The sequence below is a fragment of the Sceloporus occidentalis genome, unplaced genomic scaffold (assembly GCF_023333645.1).
Source record: "Sceloporus occidentalis isolate IW3139 unplaced genomic scaffold, rSceOcc1.0.p SCAF_5, whole genome shotgun sequence".
Lineage (NCBI taxonomy): Eukaryota > Metazoa > Chordata > Lepidosauria > Squamata > Phrynosomatidae > Sceloporus > Sceloporus occidentalis.
Window position 1 is genome coordinate 141,987,447 of NW_028316985.1, and position 22,632 is coordinate 142,010,078.

General features: G+C 36.4%; 1 protein-coding gene across 10 annotated transcripts in view; it reads left to right on the plus strand.

The window, feature by feature from the left end:
* The window catches only part of LRBA (LPS responsive beige-like anchor protein), a 430,053-nt gene that overhangs the window by 110,642 nt on the left and 296,779 nt on the right, over positions 1 to 22,632 (plus strand). For 8 of the 10 annotated variants that reach the window (XM_089525694.1, XM_089525696.1, XM_089525700.1 and 5 more), the window contains 4 exons: positions 7,380 to 7,510; positions 13,803 to 13,881; positions 14,163 to 14,296; positions 17,809 to 17,870. In XM_089525694.1, the coding sequence (XP_089381820.1) occupies positions 7,380 to 7,510; positions 13,803 to 13,881; positions 14,163 to 14,296; positions 17,809 to 17,870 (406 nt within the window). The remainder of the gene's footprint in view (positions 1 to 7,379; positions 7,511 to 13,802; positions 13,882 to 14,162; positions 14,297 to 17,808; positions 17,871 to 22,632) is intronic. The other 2 variants (XM_089525695.1, XM_089525698.1) reach the window with 1 other exon arrangement.

Sequence of the window (22,632 nt, forward strand, 5' to 3'; positions counted from 1 at the left end):
TGTGCAGTACCCTCCTTTAAAGACCCAGCTGGCAGAGTTACTGACTTAATTAAAATGCCAAGTAAAAGCATAGCATTTTACTAAAGTGTAATTGTTTTTGCTCCAAATTTATACATGAGTTTAAGGTTTATTAATTTGTTTTATTCTGTTATGAATGCTCCTTTTAAACTCATCAAGTTCAATAATAGGCTTTCAGTCTTACTGATCCAATTGTTTTAAATTGTTCAAATTGATTTTACTGTTTGCCGCCAAGATATAGGGTGGGATATCAAGATATAGGGTGTTGATATGAATGTAATACTATTATTGATGATGGTGACCTTTGCATCTTGTGACTAGTGTAAATATGTTTTGCTTGTGTGAGTGTAAATATGTCCTAAGGAATAGCAAAATAAGGACTCAGCAAATGCCTTTTCCCCAAACTGGGACTCAGGGTGGCATACAAAAAGGTAGAAAAACTGAGATTAAAACAATGTTAAACAAGAACAGAATTAAAACTATTCAAAATTGTACTAGAAAACAAAGAGTAAAACTGTACAGCACCATAAAAACATTGCTAAAAATCAATTCCCAAAGGCTTGCTGGAAAACAAAAGTCCTAACAGGTTTCTGAAAAGATAACAAAAGAGGAGCCATCCCGGCTTCTCTAGGGAGGAAGTTCCAAAGTGTAGAAGTGGCCCCAAAGAAGACCTTGTTCTGTATTCTTACAAACCATGCCTGTGAAAGCAGTGGAACAGAGAGAAGTGCCTCTGCTGCAGATCTTAAAGGTTGGGCAAGTTCATATAGATACATACTGTCCTTTGTTGAATCAGTTAATCTGTAATGAGTTTTTCTTCTTTTTCTACTGCCTTCCACTTTACTTGTTTTTCCAACATGAGTCATGTTGTCCCATGGTATGTCCGAAGTATGATAGCTACAGTTCAGTAATTTTGGGTGCTGGTGAGAATTCAGGCTTGGCATGCTTTAGGATACACTTATCTGTCTTTTTGGCAGTTCATGATATCTGTAGTACTGTCCTCAAGTCAGGGACGTAGCTAGGATTTTGGGAAGGGGGGGTCCAGACTAAGTGCCACCATTATAATGGGGGTTGGGTGCGGCAGTGCAGCAGCACGCACCATTCATTTTTCTAATGGAAGGGGGGGCCGGACCCCAAGAACCCCCCCTCCTCCCTTGGCTACATCCCTGCTCAAGTGCCAGTTTCCATGAGGTGATTATCAGCTTTCTTCACTGTCAGGCTTTTATAACCATACATAGAAACAGGAAATAATATGGCATGAATGATTTTGACTTTGGTATTTAATGAAGCATCTTTACACTTGAAAATCTTATCTAGTTCTTTCATTGATGCCTTTTTAAGTCTTACCTTTCTTCTGATTTCTTAAATACAGTCACCATTTTGATTAATGATTGAACCAAAGTATAGAAAATGTTTAATCGTTTCTATGTATTCATTACCCACTTTAAAGTCATGTTGATCTCTTGAGATAATTATTTTTGTTTTCTTAATAGCCCTACTTCTGCCCTTTCTTTGTTAGCTTTCAAGAGTAGTCATTCAAAGTCTGCTGTTTTCTGCTAGTAATAATGTGTTAATTGCATACCTTAAGTTACTGATGTTTCTTTCCCCAACTTTCATGCTTTCTCCCTCTCGTTCTGATTCCACTTTCAATATAGTATATTCTGTACATAAATTTATAAACAGATAGGGTGATAAAATTCAGCCTTGTGTGACTATCTATTTTAATATTATGGATGCATTATGTACTTGTTTTTGTAATAAATATCTGTCATTTTTTTTTACTGAACTCTTAACTCTTCAAATATTAGGGAGATTAGAGAAACTGACCAAACGTGAGCTAGCATACATTTGTGAGTACAAAATTTTCTACATTAAGCTAAAACTATCAGCTTAAAAAAAACCCTATTTTTTACATTTTCAGCCTTTACATTTTACTCTTTGTTGAGCAAAAACATGTTTTCTTTCAAATGACGTCTAAAAGTCTGTTGTAGTTCTGGGGTGATGGTAGGTGGAATAGGTTATGACCTCTTATTCAGGAAGCTGGAGCTACACTGAAAAAGAGGATTTTATCTCTAGGGACACACCAAGATACTAACATTACAGTGGGAAACTTTGGAAGAGCAGACTTCAGGATGCTCAGTGAAACTTAGTGTGTCTGGTTTATATTTAATATATTGTCTGGTGCAGAGCACAAAGCCCAGTGAGTTAATGTTTTTCAGTTTTTTGGTGGTGGGCTGGGGTGAAGACACCTTGTTAAAACTTTTTCCCATGTACCAGTTTTACAGCAAAGTATCTCTGGGAATTTCAAAGCATCTCTCTGATCCTGCATTTATCTCAGGAATGCTGTGTCACAAATCAAAACTCTCCTCATATCTTAAGGATTATCAACTTTCCAGCCATAGCTGGAGAGTATACAGTAACAGCTATGTGAGTGAAACCTTGCTGAAAGACTGCCAGTTTGTGGGTTTTTGCAAACAACAAGGTGTGTGAGCTCATTCCCATGCCAAAAATTTACTCTTTTATCTTATGCAAAGATCCAATCTGGTGATTACTGGGTGCCAAAGATTTATCTTGATAAAAGTTCAGGGCCTGTGATCTGACTCTTTCATTAAGCCACAAGAAAAACTGAATTAGCAATCTATTTGCAGTATTTGTCCTCTGTACCCTTTTAGGAGCAAATACACACACACACTTTTTTTTATCACAGTAAAGATGATCCTTGATAAATAAGCTGATTCTTTTAAATTAATCAAATTGAACCCATAACTTGAATAGTTAGTACTAAGAATAGCATACAATACTGTTCACAGGTTCAGTCCTTTTTTTTTTTTTTAAAGAGGAGGGTGTTACACTATTAACTGTTGTATGTAGTAAAACATGTTTTGGAAGCATCTGCTCATTCCAATTTAAGTATATTTAGAAATTTCATTTTTAATGTAAAGAATAAAAATGGATGATAAAAGCATGTTTCCCCTCCAAAAATATTGGGAAACAAGTCTCTGACAAATGCATAAATCTGTGACAAGGCTCTTCTATTCATTTTGTCATGTAACTTTAGGGACAGAAAACTGATGAGTTAAATAAACGTGATTTTAAGAATTCTTTCCCCTCTACTTATGTTACAAATGGTTTGTTAACAGTGCAACAGGTTTCAAATGTGTCTTGACCTATTGCTATGTTGAACTACTTTTGGAAGCTTAAAGCCAAATGTTTTGCTGACACTTTTTAAATTAGTGAGCTAAAATCAAGGAAAATATCAATTTCCCTCAAAACTCAGGAGCTGCAGTAACTTTCCATAATCTGTGACTAATCTTTCATCTTCAGACAACCTTTCTGAAGCTGTCCAGTCTAAGGAATGTTCTGTGTCCTGTATGAGCACATATGCACATGCATTCATAGCATCTGTTGAGTGCCAAGAAAAGATGCAATATCTGAAAGAACTGCTTAGAGGAAAGCAAAAGGTCAAAGTCGGGGGCTCTTTTAAATGTTACCCCCTGCTGGTACAATTCCTAACTATAAAGATATTTTCCCTCGCTGTACATTTTGTTTCCATATTTCTGCAGAACCCTCAGGGTGGCTGAGGGACTTGTTCATGAGATGCACATATCATGTTACACCCGATCCTTGGGGTAAAGGATGCTTACACTGTGAATTTCTGCCCTCCTTCATTTGTCAGTTAGGTAGAGAAATACCCTTTATATTTCACATTAGAGTTGCTTCCCTCCCATTTTTTATTGCTATATGCTTTGATTATTGTCGAAGACCAGTTTTTGTCTTTGCATTCTTTCTTCACTGTCTCTCTTCTCTTAAATCTGTTTTTGTTCATTTTCATTGTCACCATTAAGCACATTCTTTGTCTCTTTTTCTCATGTAGAAAAGTCTTATGAATATATGTAATTGGGCTGATTTCACTAGTAAGTGTGTTCACGTTACAGCTCTAATCTTCTTGCTCGATCATCAAGGAGAATTCACTATTATTTATTTATTAAAATTTATTACTTAAAATATTTGTATCCTGCCTTATGCCCTGAAATCTCAGGATACTGTACAGATAAGATCAACTAAGCAGTTTTAAACAATTGCTGCATGATGGAGTAAGCTCCTATCACTTGTTCCAGCTTCTGCCAATCTAGCAGTTCAAAAGCATGCAAAAATTAGATAAATAGGTACCACTTCGGTGGGAAGGTAAACAACTTTCTGTGCAATCATGCTGGCCATATGATCACAGAGTAGTCTGTGACAATGCTGGCTCTTCAGGTTAATAACGGAGATGAGCACCACCCCCTATGGTCAGATATTACTTGACAACCTTGTCAATGGGCAATACCTTTACCTTTACCATAATGTCATTTTGCACTTTAGCATAATTAGGATTAACTCACCTTCAGACTTCAGACTTTGCTGTATTTTTGTTGCTATTTCTACTGTTAGTAACATTTGTGACATTAAGTCCAACCCCCTGCCATGCAGGAATACACAGTAAAAGGATACCTGACAGATGGTCATCAGCCCCTGTTTAAAGACCTTCAATGAAGGAGACTCCTCTACTCTCCGAGAGAGTGTGTTTCACTGTCGAACCGCCCTTACAGTAAGGAAGTTCTTCCTAATGTTTAGGTGGAATTGCTGATTCATGCTTCTCCCATTCCAAGTTCCTATAATATGTGTCACCAGTTGAATGTCACTTTAGAAACAACTTAATTAATCTGAATCTAACCCATAGTCATCCCTTACTGATACTGGATTTAATTATGAAAGACTGTAAATGTTATATTCTGTGTACTAGATCATCAGAACTGGTAACAGCTAATATTTGGTCTCCAGGATCATACTGTGTTATCCTTTCAGCAAGTGTGATTCCACCAAAACAAGATCAAATGACTCTTTCAAGATTATATTACCAAAAACTATTAAGACCTTTGAATTATCTAAATCTAGTGTAAAGCTTGTTTTCTGTAGTCCAGCACATAGTGAATAATTAGGGCCATGTTAGGACATATGATCCAAAACTCAGTAACAACACTGGAGAGTACAGATGATTAGCATTTGACATCTCTAATCTTCTGCCCCAGTGGGTTCATGTAGACAGGTAGATGAATATGTCATGTGACACCTCATAGGATAGCTCCCACAGGATAGAAAGAATTCCTTGTGGGATTGCCTGTTAGATACAATCAGTGCCACTGTAAAGCAATAACTGAGATACTCATCAGTTGTCTGTCGATACTGAAATAATCAAATAATCAAAAACTGCTGGAACTCCAAGGATCTGCCTCCCCGGCTTCAATTGTAGGTCAGATTATTCACCGACATCATAATTACCTCTCAGAGGTCTATCTTGCTCTAAAAACAAACTGAAATTGACAGAAGAAATCAACTTACACACACCCACTATCTACATACTGTATATACTCATGTATAAGTCTAGAGATTTTAGTCAAAAAAATTCACCCTAAAACCCTGAGTTAACTTATCCATCGTTCAATGTAAATACAGTCATCCCTCTTTTTTCATGGGGGATGTGTTCCAGACCTCCTTGTGAAAACGTTGGCTTGAATATAGGTGCGCTGTTGCGGGAATACAGATGTGTGCACACACCTTCTGCACGCGCCCCATTATTCCCCCTCCGCTCGTCCCTCGCACATAAGTGAGGGGTTTGAGTTCCAAAACCGCAAAAATAGAGGGAGGACTGTACTTTAACTCTTACTAAAAAAGAAATCATTCCCTGGTGAAAAGCAAGAGCATAATCTGTCTTGAAAGCATTCTGTCTATTCTGTCATCCATCCAGCCTTTAGGATGAGCACAAACAGTTGTGTCTGCTGGAATCTTGTAAATTGTTTGGCATTGTTTTCCTTGCTTCATCCCTTAGATCCTTTGTCACATGCCCCTAAGTTTTACCCTTGACTTATACACGGTCATATCAAAATCCATAATTTTGGCCCCAAAATCTACCCTAGACTTATACATGAAGTTGATTTATAGTCGAGTATATACAGTATGTACCTGCCTTCACCTCCCAGTCTTCATTTCTAGACATGACAAAAATATTCTTATTTTTTGTATTGTTATTTGTTGATTATTAGTTACTACCTTAACTATTCCAAATTAAATTAAAGCATTACTTTGTGGTATCCAGATATTGAATTTGGTATGGATGTCTGCGGTCTTATGTGTCCATTTTATTTAAATTGTCCAGTACCTTTTCTTGAAGACTTATATTTAGTATCAGAAGCAAAGTTCATATAGTTTTATAATGTCTTTTCTATTGCAGTGTTGCAGTGTGGTTGAATCTGTACATATAAGAACAGTTTGCAGTTTCAACATATTATCTTGCTTTGGGGCTCAGGTGGCTGTGTGCTTTCATATTTTAGTGTATAGTTAACATTAGCAGTCACCCTTATAATGATGTAGTTCAGTCCACAGTACTGTGGTAAATATCTGTTCCTGGTATTCAGAACTGTTCGTTATTCGGGAATATGGTTTAGTGTAATAATAATTGCTAAGGCTTAAAATGTTATCAAACCAAGAAAAAATTTCCTTTTAATTGAAATTTATAAAGCTTTTGAAAGTTTCTATATTATCTTACTTGAATTTGGAGTCATTTTAACATGTTATTTAGAAACTGAATATTTTAATGCTATTAAGGGAATACTTTAAACCTGTACATACACTACTGTCAACAGAAGATGTGATTAAATAAATTGAATGTTGAAGACTTTTGGCTTATGGTTAACACCAGGTAATTAAAAGGAAGCACTGCTTTGGGAGCTCACAATATATCAGCTGTACTCTTTAGCTCATTAGCTGGGGTTTTGCATGTTTATGGAGGTATCTTGCAATTAAAAGTGTCTTTAGTGTATGTTTAACTGGGCCTTTTAGGTATTCAGAATAAAGCATTGCTGTTTAATTGAAATTAGTTGTCATAATGAAGTCATAGTAATGTAAAAGATAAGTTGTTTCCCCTGATGCCTAAAACATTCTATATTAAATACTAATATGCAAGTTATAACATTTTGGGTTTTTGTTTGATTGATTGTTTGTTTCGTTTTGCAATGAATTACTTAAGAACTGAAAGTTCTAAGTTCACACTTTTGGACTTGTCCAGTTCACCCTCATTTTAAACTTAAAGCTGTAGTTCAGGTAAACTCTTCAAGCATGAAATATTACTACTTTTTATTTTGCTCAATTTTTATCAATCATAGAATGGATACCATGGTTTTCTATACAATAAGTCTGTCAAAAGCTAAAACTGGTGTATAAACAATTAAACCTAAATAGCTGCAAGAATCAGAAAGCTGCATGATTTTAAACGATACAGTTGCCCACCCTTAAACTAAATCATGTTTAATGTGTTTCCCCCCTCATAGGAGTGTAGTTGTGGCACCAAAGAAGTCAGTGGCTTCATCTACAGCTGCAGTTAACGTGCCAACAAATGCTGTCAGTGTGGTTTCTTCTTTGGATTCTGCCCAAGCTCCAGATGTAATCGGAGGATCTCCTGGTAAGAAAAAATAGACAAGTTGTACAAAATAAAATGGCAAAGAAAGCCCTGCAGTTTATGTCTATGGTTCAGTGCAGCCAGTTGTTCACTGCCTCCTACTGGAGAAGCTAAGCTTTGGATGCTTTAGATGAGAAAAACCAGAAAGAAGCATGTGTCATTAATGTTTCTGTTTTTTTTTTTTTTAAAGAAATGCAGTGGTTAAATGCTGGTCCTGTACCCACAGTGTTGTAAGTTTGATCCTGGAGGGTTCCAAAGTCTACTTCCATCCTTTTGTAGGTTGGTAAAATGAGTACCCACCTTGTTGGGGGCAATTGGCTTACACATTTTAAACTGCTTAGGGAGTGCTAGAGTGATAAGTGATATAGAAATGTACTTATTATTCCTGTTAATTTTTCCCCCAGTGTCCAAGTAGACTGTAAGATTAGCCACACTTTCAGAGGAAGTAAAGACCCCATAGAGTCTTGCTTGAGACTAGAACACATGAGCCACTACCTCATTTTACACCATTGACATGACATCAGGAAAATTCCTGGGTGTGGGAGGAGGTTCAGGTTCTTGGCCTACAACCATCTTTAACATCTCCCCTACAGGGATCACTTTTTGGAACATTCTGTGAGCCACACAAAGAAAGAATAAATACATTTATGCTTTCTAGTTTTGTTCAAGTATGTTACAAGAAAAACCACTTTCTGCCTCTAAACTCATGTATGGACAAATTGAATGAGCAAACCTGGAGTTCATTCAAATTTGATGAAGGAAAATGCAGAAGCCTATGTAGCTAGCAATTTCTTTGTTAATGAAATTCATAGATAATCCAGAAGAAAGCTGGAATAGAAATTAATGTAGTCATTTTCAATGTTTAACAAATGATTTCAGTCTCAGAGAAACAGCCATGACTACAAAATATGGGATTGGAGATAGTTTAAATAGCAAAAGAGATTATAAAATAGCTTGGCTGTTTGATGCTTCTGCTCGGTTATATAGTCCAGTATTTCTCAGTTATTTGCTTCTTAGGGTTTACTCAGGAAATGTCCAGAAGAATAAAATTTTAGCCTTTGAACAGGAGTTCTTGTAATGTTCACAGAATTGGAGATATTGATACCACAGATTGGTGCAGATGATGGTTAAGGAACTTGCCCTCTCTCCAAAGCTAGATCTGCATTCCAGTTTTGGAAAGAAAGAACCAAATCCTCTGAATACCTACACAAAATAAATTGGAAATAATATGAACATCATGGCACCATAAAGTCTTAACAAATTTATATCAATATTTCAACACGCATTCATTTATAAACTAATAATAAATTTCTTAGTCTTTAACATGCCCCAGGACTTTGCTCATTTGTTGTTACAGACAAACATTTTGTAAACAGAAATAATGAGCCATTGTCAGGGAAACGTGAAACAACAGGTCATTATCAAGGATTACAGGAGTAGCTGTGTCTGGGATTACTCCTTGTTTTGTTTTGTCTTTAAAAACTTTTGATGAATTTTCCAAAAGCATTTTTAAAATGTTTCAGAATGATCTTGATATGTTTAAGACAGAGATAGATAAAAAGTTCAGTCACATTTCAATGTAGTTAGTAGCTGCCTCTAGCAGGGGTATGTGACGTTACTTTCTGAGTTTCAGACCGTTCTACCCGGTCTTGCCCATTCACAGCATTTCTCTAGCATCTCAGAAAGTCACCTCTGCAGTTCTAGATATTGAAACAGAACTGTCTGTGTGCAAGGCAGATTCTCTGCCACTAAGAATGACCGTCCCTCATTACTGGCTTATGCAGCTATATTCCAATGGCAATCTCAATAGCAATGAAAGTCCTCTCCAAAGAAACAATAGCATTTTCCCCAGCCCAAAATAAAGACTATCCAGTGATGGAGAGGTAAGATATCCCCACAAGTGAAGTGCAAGCTGGAGATGCCTTGACATCATGTAGAAAATGTCTCATAACAGAACTTTTATGGCAAGCAGAGTCAATAGTGTACCTGTGGAGCTAGGCTGGAATGTAATGATTTTTCCATAATGCTGATGGAAGAATTGGCAGACAGCTAAAGATGTCTGAATGTTGTTCTTGGTTACTTAACTTGGGTTTTGCATAATAAATGATAATAATATATTTGTACAGAATATATTATAGTTTAAAAATCTGTCATTCTTTAGATTTCCTTGTTTAAGCATTTCATTTTAGAACCCTTGTTGACCCAGTAACTGAAGTAATTCATTACTTAAGTAAATGTTCTTTTTTTAAAAAAATCTTTGTTTCTGAACCTGGACTTTGTTAGGGAAGGGAGAATAAAACCTGTTTTCTAGTAGCTACAATCTTGTCATTAAAGTGCACAGTAGGTATCACTTTCTTTGCATATGTACATTCAAAGACATCCAAGTGTTTTGGGAGAAGCACTTCCTTTTAAGGACAGTTTATTACTAGAGACATTATTTGTTTAGACCCTTGGGGACCTTGAATAAACAATAAGCTTTCACTAGAAGGGTGCTAGACAGATGATCTATTTGCATTTTCTTTTATGTCCTTGCGAATGTCTGTAAAACTGTCAGTTTGAAGGAGCCAGTTTATCAGTGAAAGGATAAGAGAGATAAGTCACTTTGGTTCCACATGTTTGAAGTAGCTACTGCACTTACTTGCATGTGTGTTTTAGATGAAAACATGCTTCTGAAAAGTCTCTTTTCCCCCTAAATATACAAAAGCCATTCCTTTAATGAAAACTTAGTTGGGAACTGTACCTTATGCATTTATCCAGAGCATTTATATGAAATAGTACTCTGAAGTCACTTAAAGAGTAGCATGTAACTGGCATTTTGGTGCTTTGATTGGTTTTAAGTTTTCTGGCTTGCTAGAAGGAAATGCATTCTTTTGGATTATGGTTTCTAAAGAGACTGAGATGATGGAATTGTCACAGCATTTTGATCTACAGGAATGCTTTGGGGATATTTTGTGTGTACAACTGAAAATGTTATACCAATGGTGAAACCTTTTGAAGTCTGTTCAGCAGTGACCCATGATTTGGAATGATAAAATACTTTAACAGAAAATCCATGTGCGTGTTTTCAGTTTTGTATGAAATTTCACTTATATTCAGCTCAATATTCTTGTCCTTCCTGTATATTTAAAGCAGCCAGGTTTTTTAAAAGTTACTCATTTATTTTATTTATGTTCTTCCACTATAAGATTTAAGGTGGCTTACAAGACAGATTCAAGAGGGACATAGCTAAAATAAATTATAATAATAAATACAGCTTAAATAATATCATACCAAAATTGAATTAAAATGTATTTAGATTATTTAAGACATAATAAATGGAAAAATATTAAAGGTTTGTCAGCTCCCCTTCTAAAAAGTTCCACATCAGCCAGCTAATGGCCAAATATATGTATAAAAATGCCTCTGCCTGCTGATAGAAGGAAAGCAGAGAAGGGGCCAACCTAGTCCCCGCAGAGAGGCCATTGCAAAGTCTGGGAGCAGTCACTGAAAAGGCCTTCTCTTGTGTCTTCATCAAACATGTCTGTTATGGAAGTGGATCTAAGAGTAAGCTTTTCCCCACAGCTTGAGTCTCAAAACTCAAGTTTGTTTGGAGAGGTTCATTTGGAGAGATTTCACATAGTTTTAGACACAAGTTATATAGAGCTTTGGAGGTCATAAACAGCAATAAGTTGCATCCAGTAGTCAGTGAAAATGTTGTAATGGGAGATGCATGTTCCTGCTACAAGTCGTGATCAATAGTTTGTTCACAGTATTTTGAGCCAACTGAAGTTTGAATACTTTCCAAATGGAGAAACTACATGGAGACTAAAACTGACCCCGTTCATTATCACACTACATGGTTATAGGACAATTATTCCACTTTAATTGTTATGGCTGCTTCCAGTGGAATTCTGGGGTTTATAATTCAGTGAGGCCTAAAAGCACTCTGGCTGAGAATTCTAAATGCCCTCCTTAAACTGCAAATCCAGCCATAGCAGTCGAATAATAGCACTATAACTGTGTAAAGTGATACTGTCTTCTGTCTTATAACCACACCAGGAGATAGACTGAAATGCAGCTCAATAATGCATCTTATCCAGGAACTCTTGTAGATGGGAGGGCAAGTACATGCACCAGAATAGGTTTTTGGACATAGGCTAGTAGTAATTATTCAGGGAGGTGGTGGTAGAGGAACAGCAGCAGTAGCTACTACCACAGCCACTGCTTGTGCAAAGTTTGGGTGCAGACTTGGCTGTGCCATCTCCCTTGCTTCCTCATTCCCACTCTGCTCTTCTCCCTGAAGATGGGGGAGCCCAAAGAATGCACACCTGGCAGCCATAGTTTACTGCTGCCTCTGCTGCTGCCCTCTGACATTTTATATATCTCTATTCCAAAATCTGAAAAATTTTAACAAAACAACCTCTTAAATCCTAAATACTTATGGTCCCAAGCATTCTTTGGCAAGTAGTAATAACCTCTTCACCTAGAGAGCAGAAAGACTGGTTCTTACTACAGATGATATCATTTCCACAAAAGAAGTTATTTTTTATTTAATTTTCATTTATTTCCAAGATTTCTATGCCTCCTTTCTCCACAATGGGATCATCCACCTTACCTTGCCAGCTTTTTTCCTTTTCTGGGGATGGGACAGGAAGAAATTGGTTAATGTTCCAACAGCTGAATTGGAGGCTTGGACCTGAATGGGGAAGGAGGTCTGGCAGGCATAAATCCACAAGGAGAGATAGATAGCAGGAACAGGCAACAGCAAGCTAGAAAGTCTCCCTGGGTGGTAACGGTACCCTTCCTTCTCCTATAGGTGATGTTTTAAATATTTCTAGGCAAACCAGTACTTGAGATGATTAGCATTTGAAAAACAATCATTGGAGGTTATCACTAAGATACAGTGCTTAATGTGACAGGCTGGGGCTTCAGTTGGAGATGGAACCACCATTTCGACTCCTTTTCCCTTTCTCTGAGGCATTAATTTAAACAAATTGATACATTGCTTGGTTATATTCTGTTGATGCAACATAGGAAACGTGACTTGAAATAGTGTGTGCTACAATAAAAAACAAACTTCATTTTAACTGGAAGTGTGCCAAGTTTTGTAGCATAAACTGTTCACCATCTAGTTAGAGTAACTCAAAACTGTTTTGCTTTCTCTGAATGTCCACATTCAGAAGCTGATATCTCAAATAAATTTAATATAATCCCTTTAGATTTATAGTTTGCCTAATCCTGGGGGGGGGGGGGGGTTAGGGCTGGGAAGAACTCAAAAGCAAGAAAACCAATTAAAACCTATTTCAGTATTCTGAACTCTGCGATAGCAGTTGTCCCTGTCTTTTACAAATATAAAAACTTCTTCAAATAAATGTAAAGATAATGACTTGGCTGCCAACATACCAAGGCAAGGCTGTATATTGATTGTTTCAGGTTTTATTTTTACACATATTAGAATTCACGTTAATGAACTTTGCAGTCTATGTTGTTGATTTTTTTCCTGCCTCCTAAGTTCTTGATGCAGGAATTATTTTGTGATGCACAAATCTTCACAATTAATGTTTCTCTGCAATTGCTCCCAAACTATGGAATGGTCTGCCGGATGAGATCTGTCAAATTGCCAGCTGTCAAGACGGATCTCTTCCGGCAGGCCTTTCCCGAATAAAAGTGCCCGGCCACAGAATGACTGCCCCCCACATCATGGATTAGCCCACCACTCTGTCCTTGCTGTATTTTTTATTGTGTTTTTAATAGTTGTTTTAATTGTAACTTGTTTAATCCTTTTTTAAGGGGGGGAATTGGGGAAACAAATTTGTAAATGTGGATTTTAACGTGCTGTAAGGCGCTTTCATTGTCTTGTCACAGAAAAGTGGGATATAAATAAAAGTTTTATTTTTATTATTTATTTATTTTATTTTATGTTGAAAAATCAGGAACAGGTGAAATGTGTTTTTAAAAATGTTAAAATCAATAGTGATTGTTTTGCCCATATGTGCCTATTGGATAGTTGATAAATGATAGGTAGAAATTCTAACACCCACTAGTCTTACCTGTATCCTCTGCCTATACAATCAGAGCCACAGCTCACTATAACAAAACATACGCTTTCTGTTTAACCAGTCCCATGTTTCAGTTTGTGGCATCTCCACTTAAATGCATTTCGGATAGCCAGACTGGTAAAGATCTTTGCCTGTAGCTATGAAAAGCTCCTGTCACTCAGAGTAGACAATACTGAATAAGATGGATCAATGGTCTGACATGGTTTAGAGTGGCTTCACATGTACTATGTAAATTAATAACAAAAATAATTTTGCAGGCAGTGGATCATCCAATTCAAGATTACCATCTGTTCCTACAGTTTCTTCTGTGCCTGAAGATTCTGCTTCAAACATGAGGTATTTTTTAAAAAAATAACTTGACTTTTTTGAACTGGGGTTATCACTTTCCTATTTATTTAAGTAATTATGGGATTCACTCTACACCTCTGACTGGATTGTGCTCCTTCTGAGGTCAGTAGGAAGTTTTAGATTTCTATCACTACTACTGTAATGTGAATAAAAAACACAGTGGTGATTAGCCCACTGACTTAGGCATTCTCATTGCTGCATTTAATACACTGCATTTTTTTTCTCCTTAAAGAATTTTAGATTCTCTTTTAATCTTTTCCTTTTCTTAGTATTACAGAGAGGCTTGAGCATGCTTTGGAAAAAGCTGCCCCTCTTCTGAGGGAGATATTTGTGGATTTTGCTCCTTTTCTTTCTCGTACACTTTTGGGTAGCCATGGGCAAGAGCTACTGATAGAAGGTACAAGTAAGTTTCCCCCTTTTTATGCTTTCTAAAGTTAAGATTTTTAATTTTGAAATGAAAACTCCCATAAAGTTTGAAACTAGAGGTTGACTTCAGTATTTTCATTATTTTTTTTAGACAGAGTGAATAATTTAATGTTCAGTCCATACGAGAACATGTCTGTAGTCGTAGTGTTAAGAATCCTATTATTATGGTATTGCTTTTCCACTCCTGTGGTTAGGTTCCATAGAGGCCTGTGGATGCATCAGGTGCTTCCATATAATATAGAATGGTTTAACCTGCTGCAGATTTATGTGCCATATCACATGTTGCTTCAGACAGCCTCCAGCCTTTAGAGGCAGCCTTTCATGGACTGTAAGGTGATGAGAGAGGGGGTTGAAAACCCATTGTATGTTCAGTAACACTGATGGGTGGTCCTTTCTAATGAGCCACTCTCTAAATCTGTTCCTCTTCCTCTCTGTTTTCATGTAATTTCTTCATTTCTCCTACCTCTTCTTCCCACTTAGAAGCTGTTGTAACTCTTCCATGAAAGTTGTATCTAGCATAGTTTCATTGTCTTTATTTTATAGCCCTACTGGATGCAAAGGGTCCTTTTGTATTCACCAGCTTCACTGAATTGTACCTTTACTCCAAAGGGACTGTCCTCTTTACTCACTAAGGTTGCATCCGCACTGCGGAAATAATCCAGTTTGACATCACTTTAACTGCCATGGTTCAATGCTATGGAATTCTGGGGATTGTAGTTTATTGTGGCACCAGAACACTCTCACATAGAAGGCTAAATATCTCACAAAATTTCAAATCCCAGAATTACATACCACTGAGCCATGGCAGTTAAAATGGTGTGAAACTGGATTATTTCTGCAGTGTGGACAGCCCCTAGGATGCCGTTTTCACCATTCATGACAGGTTAGAATCTGTGTGCTATAGGAAGGGGAGATCAGCTTACTAATGAGTGACACGAGACACCTTAATTCACTAATGCCCATCATTTTAAAATGTTTCTTAGACATATACTCTAATGCCCTGCTTATAGCATTGGCAAGGGTGAGATACCTCATCCAGAGGTAATGTTTAACAATAATTTTAATTCACTGGTGGAACAAAATGTCTTCCAGCATCTGATGAGGTTAATTTTGTTCTGATCTGTTAAACAAGTTGAGCAGCAGAATGTCTGGATGATCGAGAGACACTGTCAGTTCTAAGGGCTGATGCTACCAGTTGTATAAAGGTGAATTTAAGTTTCAGTACAGTTTTGATACCAAATAGTTGAGAGCAGGCTCACTTTAGTATTTTACAGAATGAAAAAATGAGGGGAAAACTTGATGCCAGAGTTTAGGAGAAGCCATTTATAGAGCACAAAAACATGAGAAACAGGAGAGCAGGAAACACAGTATCCTTGAACATCTGAGACTGATTTAGAAAGAGACGTGGCATACAATAAAGTGGGCAGATGGTGGTTTTTTGCAGGGCAGAACTCAAGTAGAGCCTTAGGAGACAGAAATGATTTGTGAACTGGACAATCAGGTTTAAATGGTTTGTACCTCCTCTATGATTTTTTAAAACAATAGTAATATAAGGACTCACCCTGTTCCTTTTTCCTTACCAGTTTTGATGTCAATTTTTCACTTAGATGCCCAATTTCTGTTGTTCTCCTAGTAACTTATAATATGCATCATTTTAATCCTTTATATAACCAGGAGGTTCTCCCTCACAGAAAGTCCCTCACATATATGGAGTATGATGTGAATGGCAACAGAGGCGGGGTAGTGTTCTCTGCCTCATCATCTGTTTACTTAGTTTTGGAACACCTAGCATTCATTTCTGGTTTGAAGGAAAGTGCCTTAAGGCACCTGGAGTTCCATTAGAAATGCATAATAATAGAAGCAAATGTTTGGGTCCTGAAAAAAGATATATTTAATTCTGATGCACTTAGCATACTGTATATACTCATTTATAAGTCTAGAAATTTTAGTCAAAAAATGACCCAAAAACTATCCACAGTTTGACTTAGCCACAGTTCAATGTAATTACTTTAATGCTTGTCAAAAAGAGGAACTATCCCATACTTTTAATAGAGGGGTGAAAGGTGAGAAATTAGTCCATACTGGGAACAGCCAAAAGAAGCTATTCCCCCCTCTACTCACTCTGTTGTGGTGCCACTTCTGGCCTTTTTGAATGTCTGAATGGGAAAATGGTGACAGTGGCAGCTTTTGGTGCTTCCTTTTAAAGGAGCACAGAAAGGTATCAGGCTTAGAAGGATTTGTGTATGTCTGTCAGATTTTCTAGGTTAAAATAAGTACATTACAGTTGAAGGTTATAATCACTGCTAACATAGTCACCATTTCCTTTGCTTTGCCTTTTCATTCTTTTTGACATGTGTGAGTTTTTTTTACTTGCCTGTGCCTGGTTGCCACCTCCACACATCACACAGTTATGATTTACTGTAGTTCCCTCCTTATCCATCCAGCCTTTAGGATAAGTAATCCATCCAGCCTTTAGGATAAACAAATAAGTAATTTAATACAGTATATCCTAGCAAAATGGTAAAAATAATGCATACACAGATTATATTTCATTGCATTTTGAGTCAGCATATTCTGTGCAGTGTTTTTTAAGCATGGTAGACATAGAAGAGCAGCATTATTGTGATTCTGTAGGTGAATAAGTAAAATGTCTACTTAAAGTTTCATCTGTACTGCCCAAAGACATTATCCACTAGATTTCTAATTTGTTTTATAAGTTTCCTCATTAATTTATTCCAGAGAGAAGCAACAACCCTCACAGTTCTTAGCATGTCAAAGCACAGATTAATGAAAAAAATGCCCACCATTTTAGGCCATTAAAATACCTTTTAATGTTAATAGAGAAATAGCATGAAGTGTGAATTGCTGGTAATAACCAAATTAGTTCATAAACTAATCACAAATGTATAGGTTACATCTTGCAGTCCCCTCCCCACAAGGTTTAGGTGAGGGTCAAGGGTCAAAGTACTAATAAGAGTGTTTGGGATGTCTGCTGCCATGAAACAAAATGGAAACTTGATTGATAGCTGGAGGGCTGAAGGGAGAGAGCTCAATGGAGAAAGCAAAGGTCATAGAGCCATTTCCCTTCTCTGCATATATAATGATCAATCCACTCCAAGGTGAAGAAATGTAAGTACTATAAATCAATATACCATATGCTATGTAAGCTTTTATTAACTTGAAACACAAATATTTATGTAATGTCAGTTAAATAGCTGCAGGGCATCTTTTTATATCAGAATTCTCCATGGCAGTGATAAAAATGATGCCTGCTTTTAGCATGTTTTATAGTAATGTATTAGCATTTCGATGCTAAAGTACAGTAAAGCCTTAAAATTTCTTGTTTTCTTAGTCTACATCGCAGTAATAGCACTAACCAAACTCAATATCAAAATATGTGCCTTTTCAGCAAATACGAAAGAGCAATAAATATATGAGTGGCAGAATAAATACAAGTAGATCACTGAGTTCCTTTTTCTCTTTCATTAGGTCTTGTGTGCATGAAATCTAGCAGTTCTGTTGTGGAGTTGGTCATGCTACTTTGTTCTCAGGTGAGTTGCAGCTGCTTTGAAATTGGAATTGTCAAAAAAGTGGGGAGGAGCTTTACAAATGATCCATTGCAGTTTTGTTCATAGCAGAAGTCATTTACCTTTTTGGAGCACCCTTAGCCTCATTCTGAAAGATGCCACCTACTTTTACTCCCCCTTACCCCCACATATATGTCTCTAATTACTTCCTATAGTTGTCCCTGACATGGCTTTATTTAGAGAAAAATCCAAACAAAAATTAGTGGTCATGTTGGTTCTGGTGCAACCTACTTGAGGGTCCTCTCCATTTGCTGAAAATGAATACTTTCCAGCAAACTTTCCCAACTTGACTTCCTCTTGATGTGTTGGAACATCCTTAGCCAATGATCATGCCAGTTAAGGATGATTTCAGTTGCATTCCACTGCCTGAGGATGAATTTCAGTTGTAATTCAACAGTTTGAGATAGCACCAAGCTGGGTGAAGCTGGTTTACATTGGGGATGGGAGTCATGTGGAGATGCAGATGTTGTTAGACTTCAAATCATGGGAGCCCTATCCAGCATAGCCAGTGGTAAAAATATTTGGAGTGACATTGCAGCAACATCTGGAGGGCTGCATGATTACCACTCTTTGCAAAAAAGAAGTAACATTGCATGCAATCAGCTATGGTAAATATTCTAAAATTCTTATTTTCTTTTAATAATATTTTAATAACTTTATATTTGGTAAGTAAATTAATCTAATAGAGATTCTGACATGGACATAATATCATAATGTTACAAAAACAATAACTATTGTATACAGCCTTAATTACACTTATAATAAGCCCACTCAAATAAATATGACTTAGTCCTAACTTAAATCCACTTAATTTTTGTGACTCTCCATGGAGCATGATGACATCTGAATTAAACCCACTGTAGTTAATGGGGTTTCATTTCTTTTTATCCTTAAAGAAGTCTATCAATATCTGGTGCTCCTTACCAATTGTCCTTGACATCTCCACACTGTTTGAGGAGAAAGAGTAAACTGCAATTGCCAGCTATCTGAATTGTTTTCTGATCTGTGAAATGTGGAATGTCTGCTGCTCTGGAAACAGTGTTTCACATCACCATGATTAACAGAAAATCTAATCTGAAAAATTAGAGTTGTCAACAAATACTAGTATGTAGTAGATCATATAAGCACAGTTTACTCATCTCCTATTTTTCTTCATTTTAATTATATAGGAGGCTTCTATTGAGCTTTTCTTTGTTGCCTTTTAAAAATGATACCTTCCTGGTAGTAAATTCCCCTACTTAAAACTTTAAAATAGCCTTTTTTAATGGGAACGTTATTGGTCTAGAGGTCAAGGGTTTTGACCCATTTCAAAACCTTTGCCCTTCATTTAAAGCCCTTATGGTTTACTTGCCTGACGAATAAGGATAATGCAAAATTAATGTTTTTTTACATCGATTTATTCGTTTTAGTGCCTATATTGCCAAATGTATTTAGACTGTGCTGATGGACATTTCATGAATACAAATGAAAGAATCATAGAAGGTGTGAAAAATCAATAACCTGCATTGACAATAAAGTGCAATAAAAACAATTACTTCTGGAGATTACACCTAATGGATTTTTACAATGAACTAGTGAAGAATAGTTATGGTTGTAGTTTATTATTCAATGTTGTAGTCAGGACAGTGTTGTCACTATTTCTGTTTCTTCTCAAAATACATGCAAGCTTGTTAACATCTTCTTAATAAAGTAAACAATTAGAGTTCATGCTCAGTTACAGTTGTTTTACCTTTTTATTTCTGTTGTCAAAGGAAATGCAGTATGCTGGTGAAATGTAGTTAAGGCCTTCTTTTGAACATTAGCTTTCATTATGTGAAAATTACTTGAATTAAAATGGTGGTCTTAGTTTAAACTGTATTATGCACTTGAATAATATTTGGTTTTTTTTTTAATTTTTGCTTAAAACCCCCAAAGCCAAACACAAATTGAATATTGCTCATTTTGGAACTCTTCACGCTGGACATTGTAGGTGCTGATGTGATCTAAAACAGAGTAAATGACATGCTCTAATGTGCCTATTTGTCATACATGTCACAGCGCTGTTCAATGGTAATCTAATCAAATATAGAATATATGCCAGTGGACTGATAGAGCTAGTAGCAATGAAGTTTATTATTTTATAAGAAACAATTGAACTAAACCAATACAGTAAATGGTATACCTAAGATTATTTCAGAATAGCTGTGATACTTTTTCAGATGATGCAAAAGTGGTGTAAGAAGTGAAACTGAAATTAGATCCAGATGTATAAGAGTCAGATCTAGGGTGATTATTATATTTTTCACTCTGAATTTTCCTAATTCAAAGAGGTCAGCACAGCAATCACAGGAGTGATTTATTTTCTTAAGGGGTAAACTGTCTGTTCCTACATGAAAGCTTGAGAGATATGAAATTGAATCTCACCTCGACATTTTATAGATACTGGGAGGAGATGGTGTTGAGTTTGATTGATTTTTTTTCTTTTTGTGGGACTAGGATGGGGTGGGCAGTGAAGTGACCCTCCTGCTAAAACTTTAATTAATTTTTAAAAAGAGATGGAGAGGATGGAGTGCCAAAGATCGAAAGATCAGGTCAAAAACTAGGTTTTAATCACATAAATAATACAGTATAGTTACAAGTAAGCATCTATAAATATGATTTAGAACTTTACAAATTTGTCAGACATGATGTTAAATTATAGCATCGCTCTGATTAATTTCTCCATGATACGTACCTAATCATTAAAAACTGCTTGCTTACAATATTCCTTTCTCACATATGTTACCCTTGCTTTAATGTTGGTTATAGCTGAAATACTCTTTTTTGAAATGACCACTGAGTATGAAAAAAAGTTAAATCTCTTTTTTAAAAACAACTTTTGTGGAAGGTTTTTCTTTAATATACCGAAAATCTATTTAGTTCAATAGTATTTTGCTGCCACCTATATATAATATCTTTGGGAAATGTCTTCTTTCTTTTCCTCTTGCTCTGTGCAAATATTGATAACTTTGCCAAGTACCCAGGGGCATCTACAAAGATCTCCCAGATTCCTTAGCAGTTTTTAATTGACACCAAATTCTAAGTCTGAAGGTTTATCTACATATAAATTTATAACAACATAAAGAAATTCTGCACTTCATATTAACTGAAAAGTGTTCCTGCTGATTTGACATTAATATCATTTTTGAAAGAATCAGCTTTGCATTCAAGGCCACTTTATAAAAGCATTGTGTTGCTCATCCTAATTCAGTCTGACATACATTCCAATAACACTACCTCCCCTACAGAGTTTAAAGCTAAATTTATGGCTGAGTATTGTGAAGTGCATCATTTAAAAATGGTTTCAACCCAAAACATCTAATAAATAAATAATGTGTATGGCTACTCAGTAGTAGACTTTCAAGACTAGAAATCATTCCATCGGATACTCAACAGTCCACTATCGTAGAGGGCTGTCAGATAAATCTTATAGTAGCTGCATTTATGTCCTGTAAATCACATGTTATTGTCTGAGCCTTCTGCCAGGTCATCTATTCTTTTCCCATTTATCAGAAATGCATACAGTACATTGAAACTAGACGCACCATCTAGTCTGGCCCAGCTTCCTGTCCAAGTAATTAAACCAGCCAAAAGAATGAAATGTACAGCCTGATGCTCATCTTTGAATGCAACACATACAGGACATATGTAGAGCTATATATGAGCTATGCTAGTATGCCATCCTTTTATAACATTTGGTCAAACGCTATTTAGAATAAAAACACCACAAAATTTTATATCATTGCATGTACAGATTCAGTGGTGTGTAATAACAGTCCCTTGTGTACAATTATTTATTTATCAGATCTGTTAACTGACTGTGTCCTTGAATTAACTGTGCAGAAGGTTATTAAAATGCAGTATTTTCAAATACAGTCTGCACTAAAATAGTTGTCTGGAACATTTCATGTACACCTGCATTTTAAAACTTCTCCCCAAGTAGGTAATCAGTAGTTATGACACAACCAGAAAATGTGAGTTCTTTCTGACAAATTATCTGTCCACTACCCAACATTATTAAGACTGTTTTTAGAATACATTGAAACAATGAGTGGAACTCATTTGGGTCCCAGTGATTTTTTCCCCCCAGGTGAACACCCAAGCAGTTTGCCCACAGCACATCTGCACAGATCTGATCTCAGCAGCAAAGAAAAGATAATGGACAGGGAGACTCTGTTTAAATCTTGTAGATTCATGTTCATGACCTTCCTTATTGAGTCTAGTCATTTGATGTGTGGTTTTACACTCTTCCTACTGCCCTCAACCTTTCCTAGCATTATTGTCTTTTTAAGATTATTTTCTTCTCATGATGTGGCCAAAGTACGACAGCCACAGTTTCGTCATTTCGATTTTCAGGGAGACATCTGATTTGATCTGTTCTTGTCTTTTCAGCTGTCCACAGTATCCTTAGCACTCTTCTAGAGAGCCACATCTCAAATAAGTTGATTTTTTTTTCACTGTCCAGCTCTCACATCTGTACATGGTAATGGGAAATACTATGGCTTGGACAGTTCTGACTTTGGTGCTCAGTTGTATGTCTGCATTCTCATTCTTTCATCACTGCCCTTATTCCTAATCTTTTTCTTATTTTGTGGTGTTATCCAAAATGCAAGGGCCCTGATTGGGCACCCACATTAGCTCAAAGGAAGGCTGTGAAAAAGCTTCGGGTAACTAAAAAGGTGGCGGTCAGACTTAATGTATACTGATT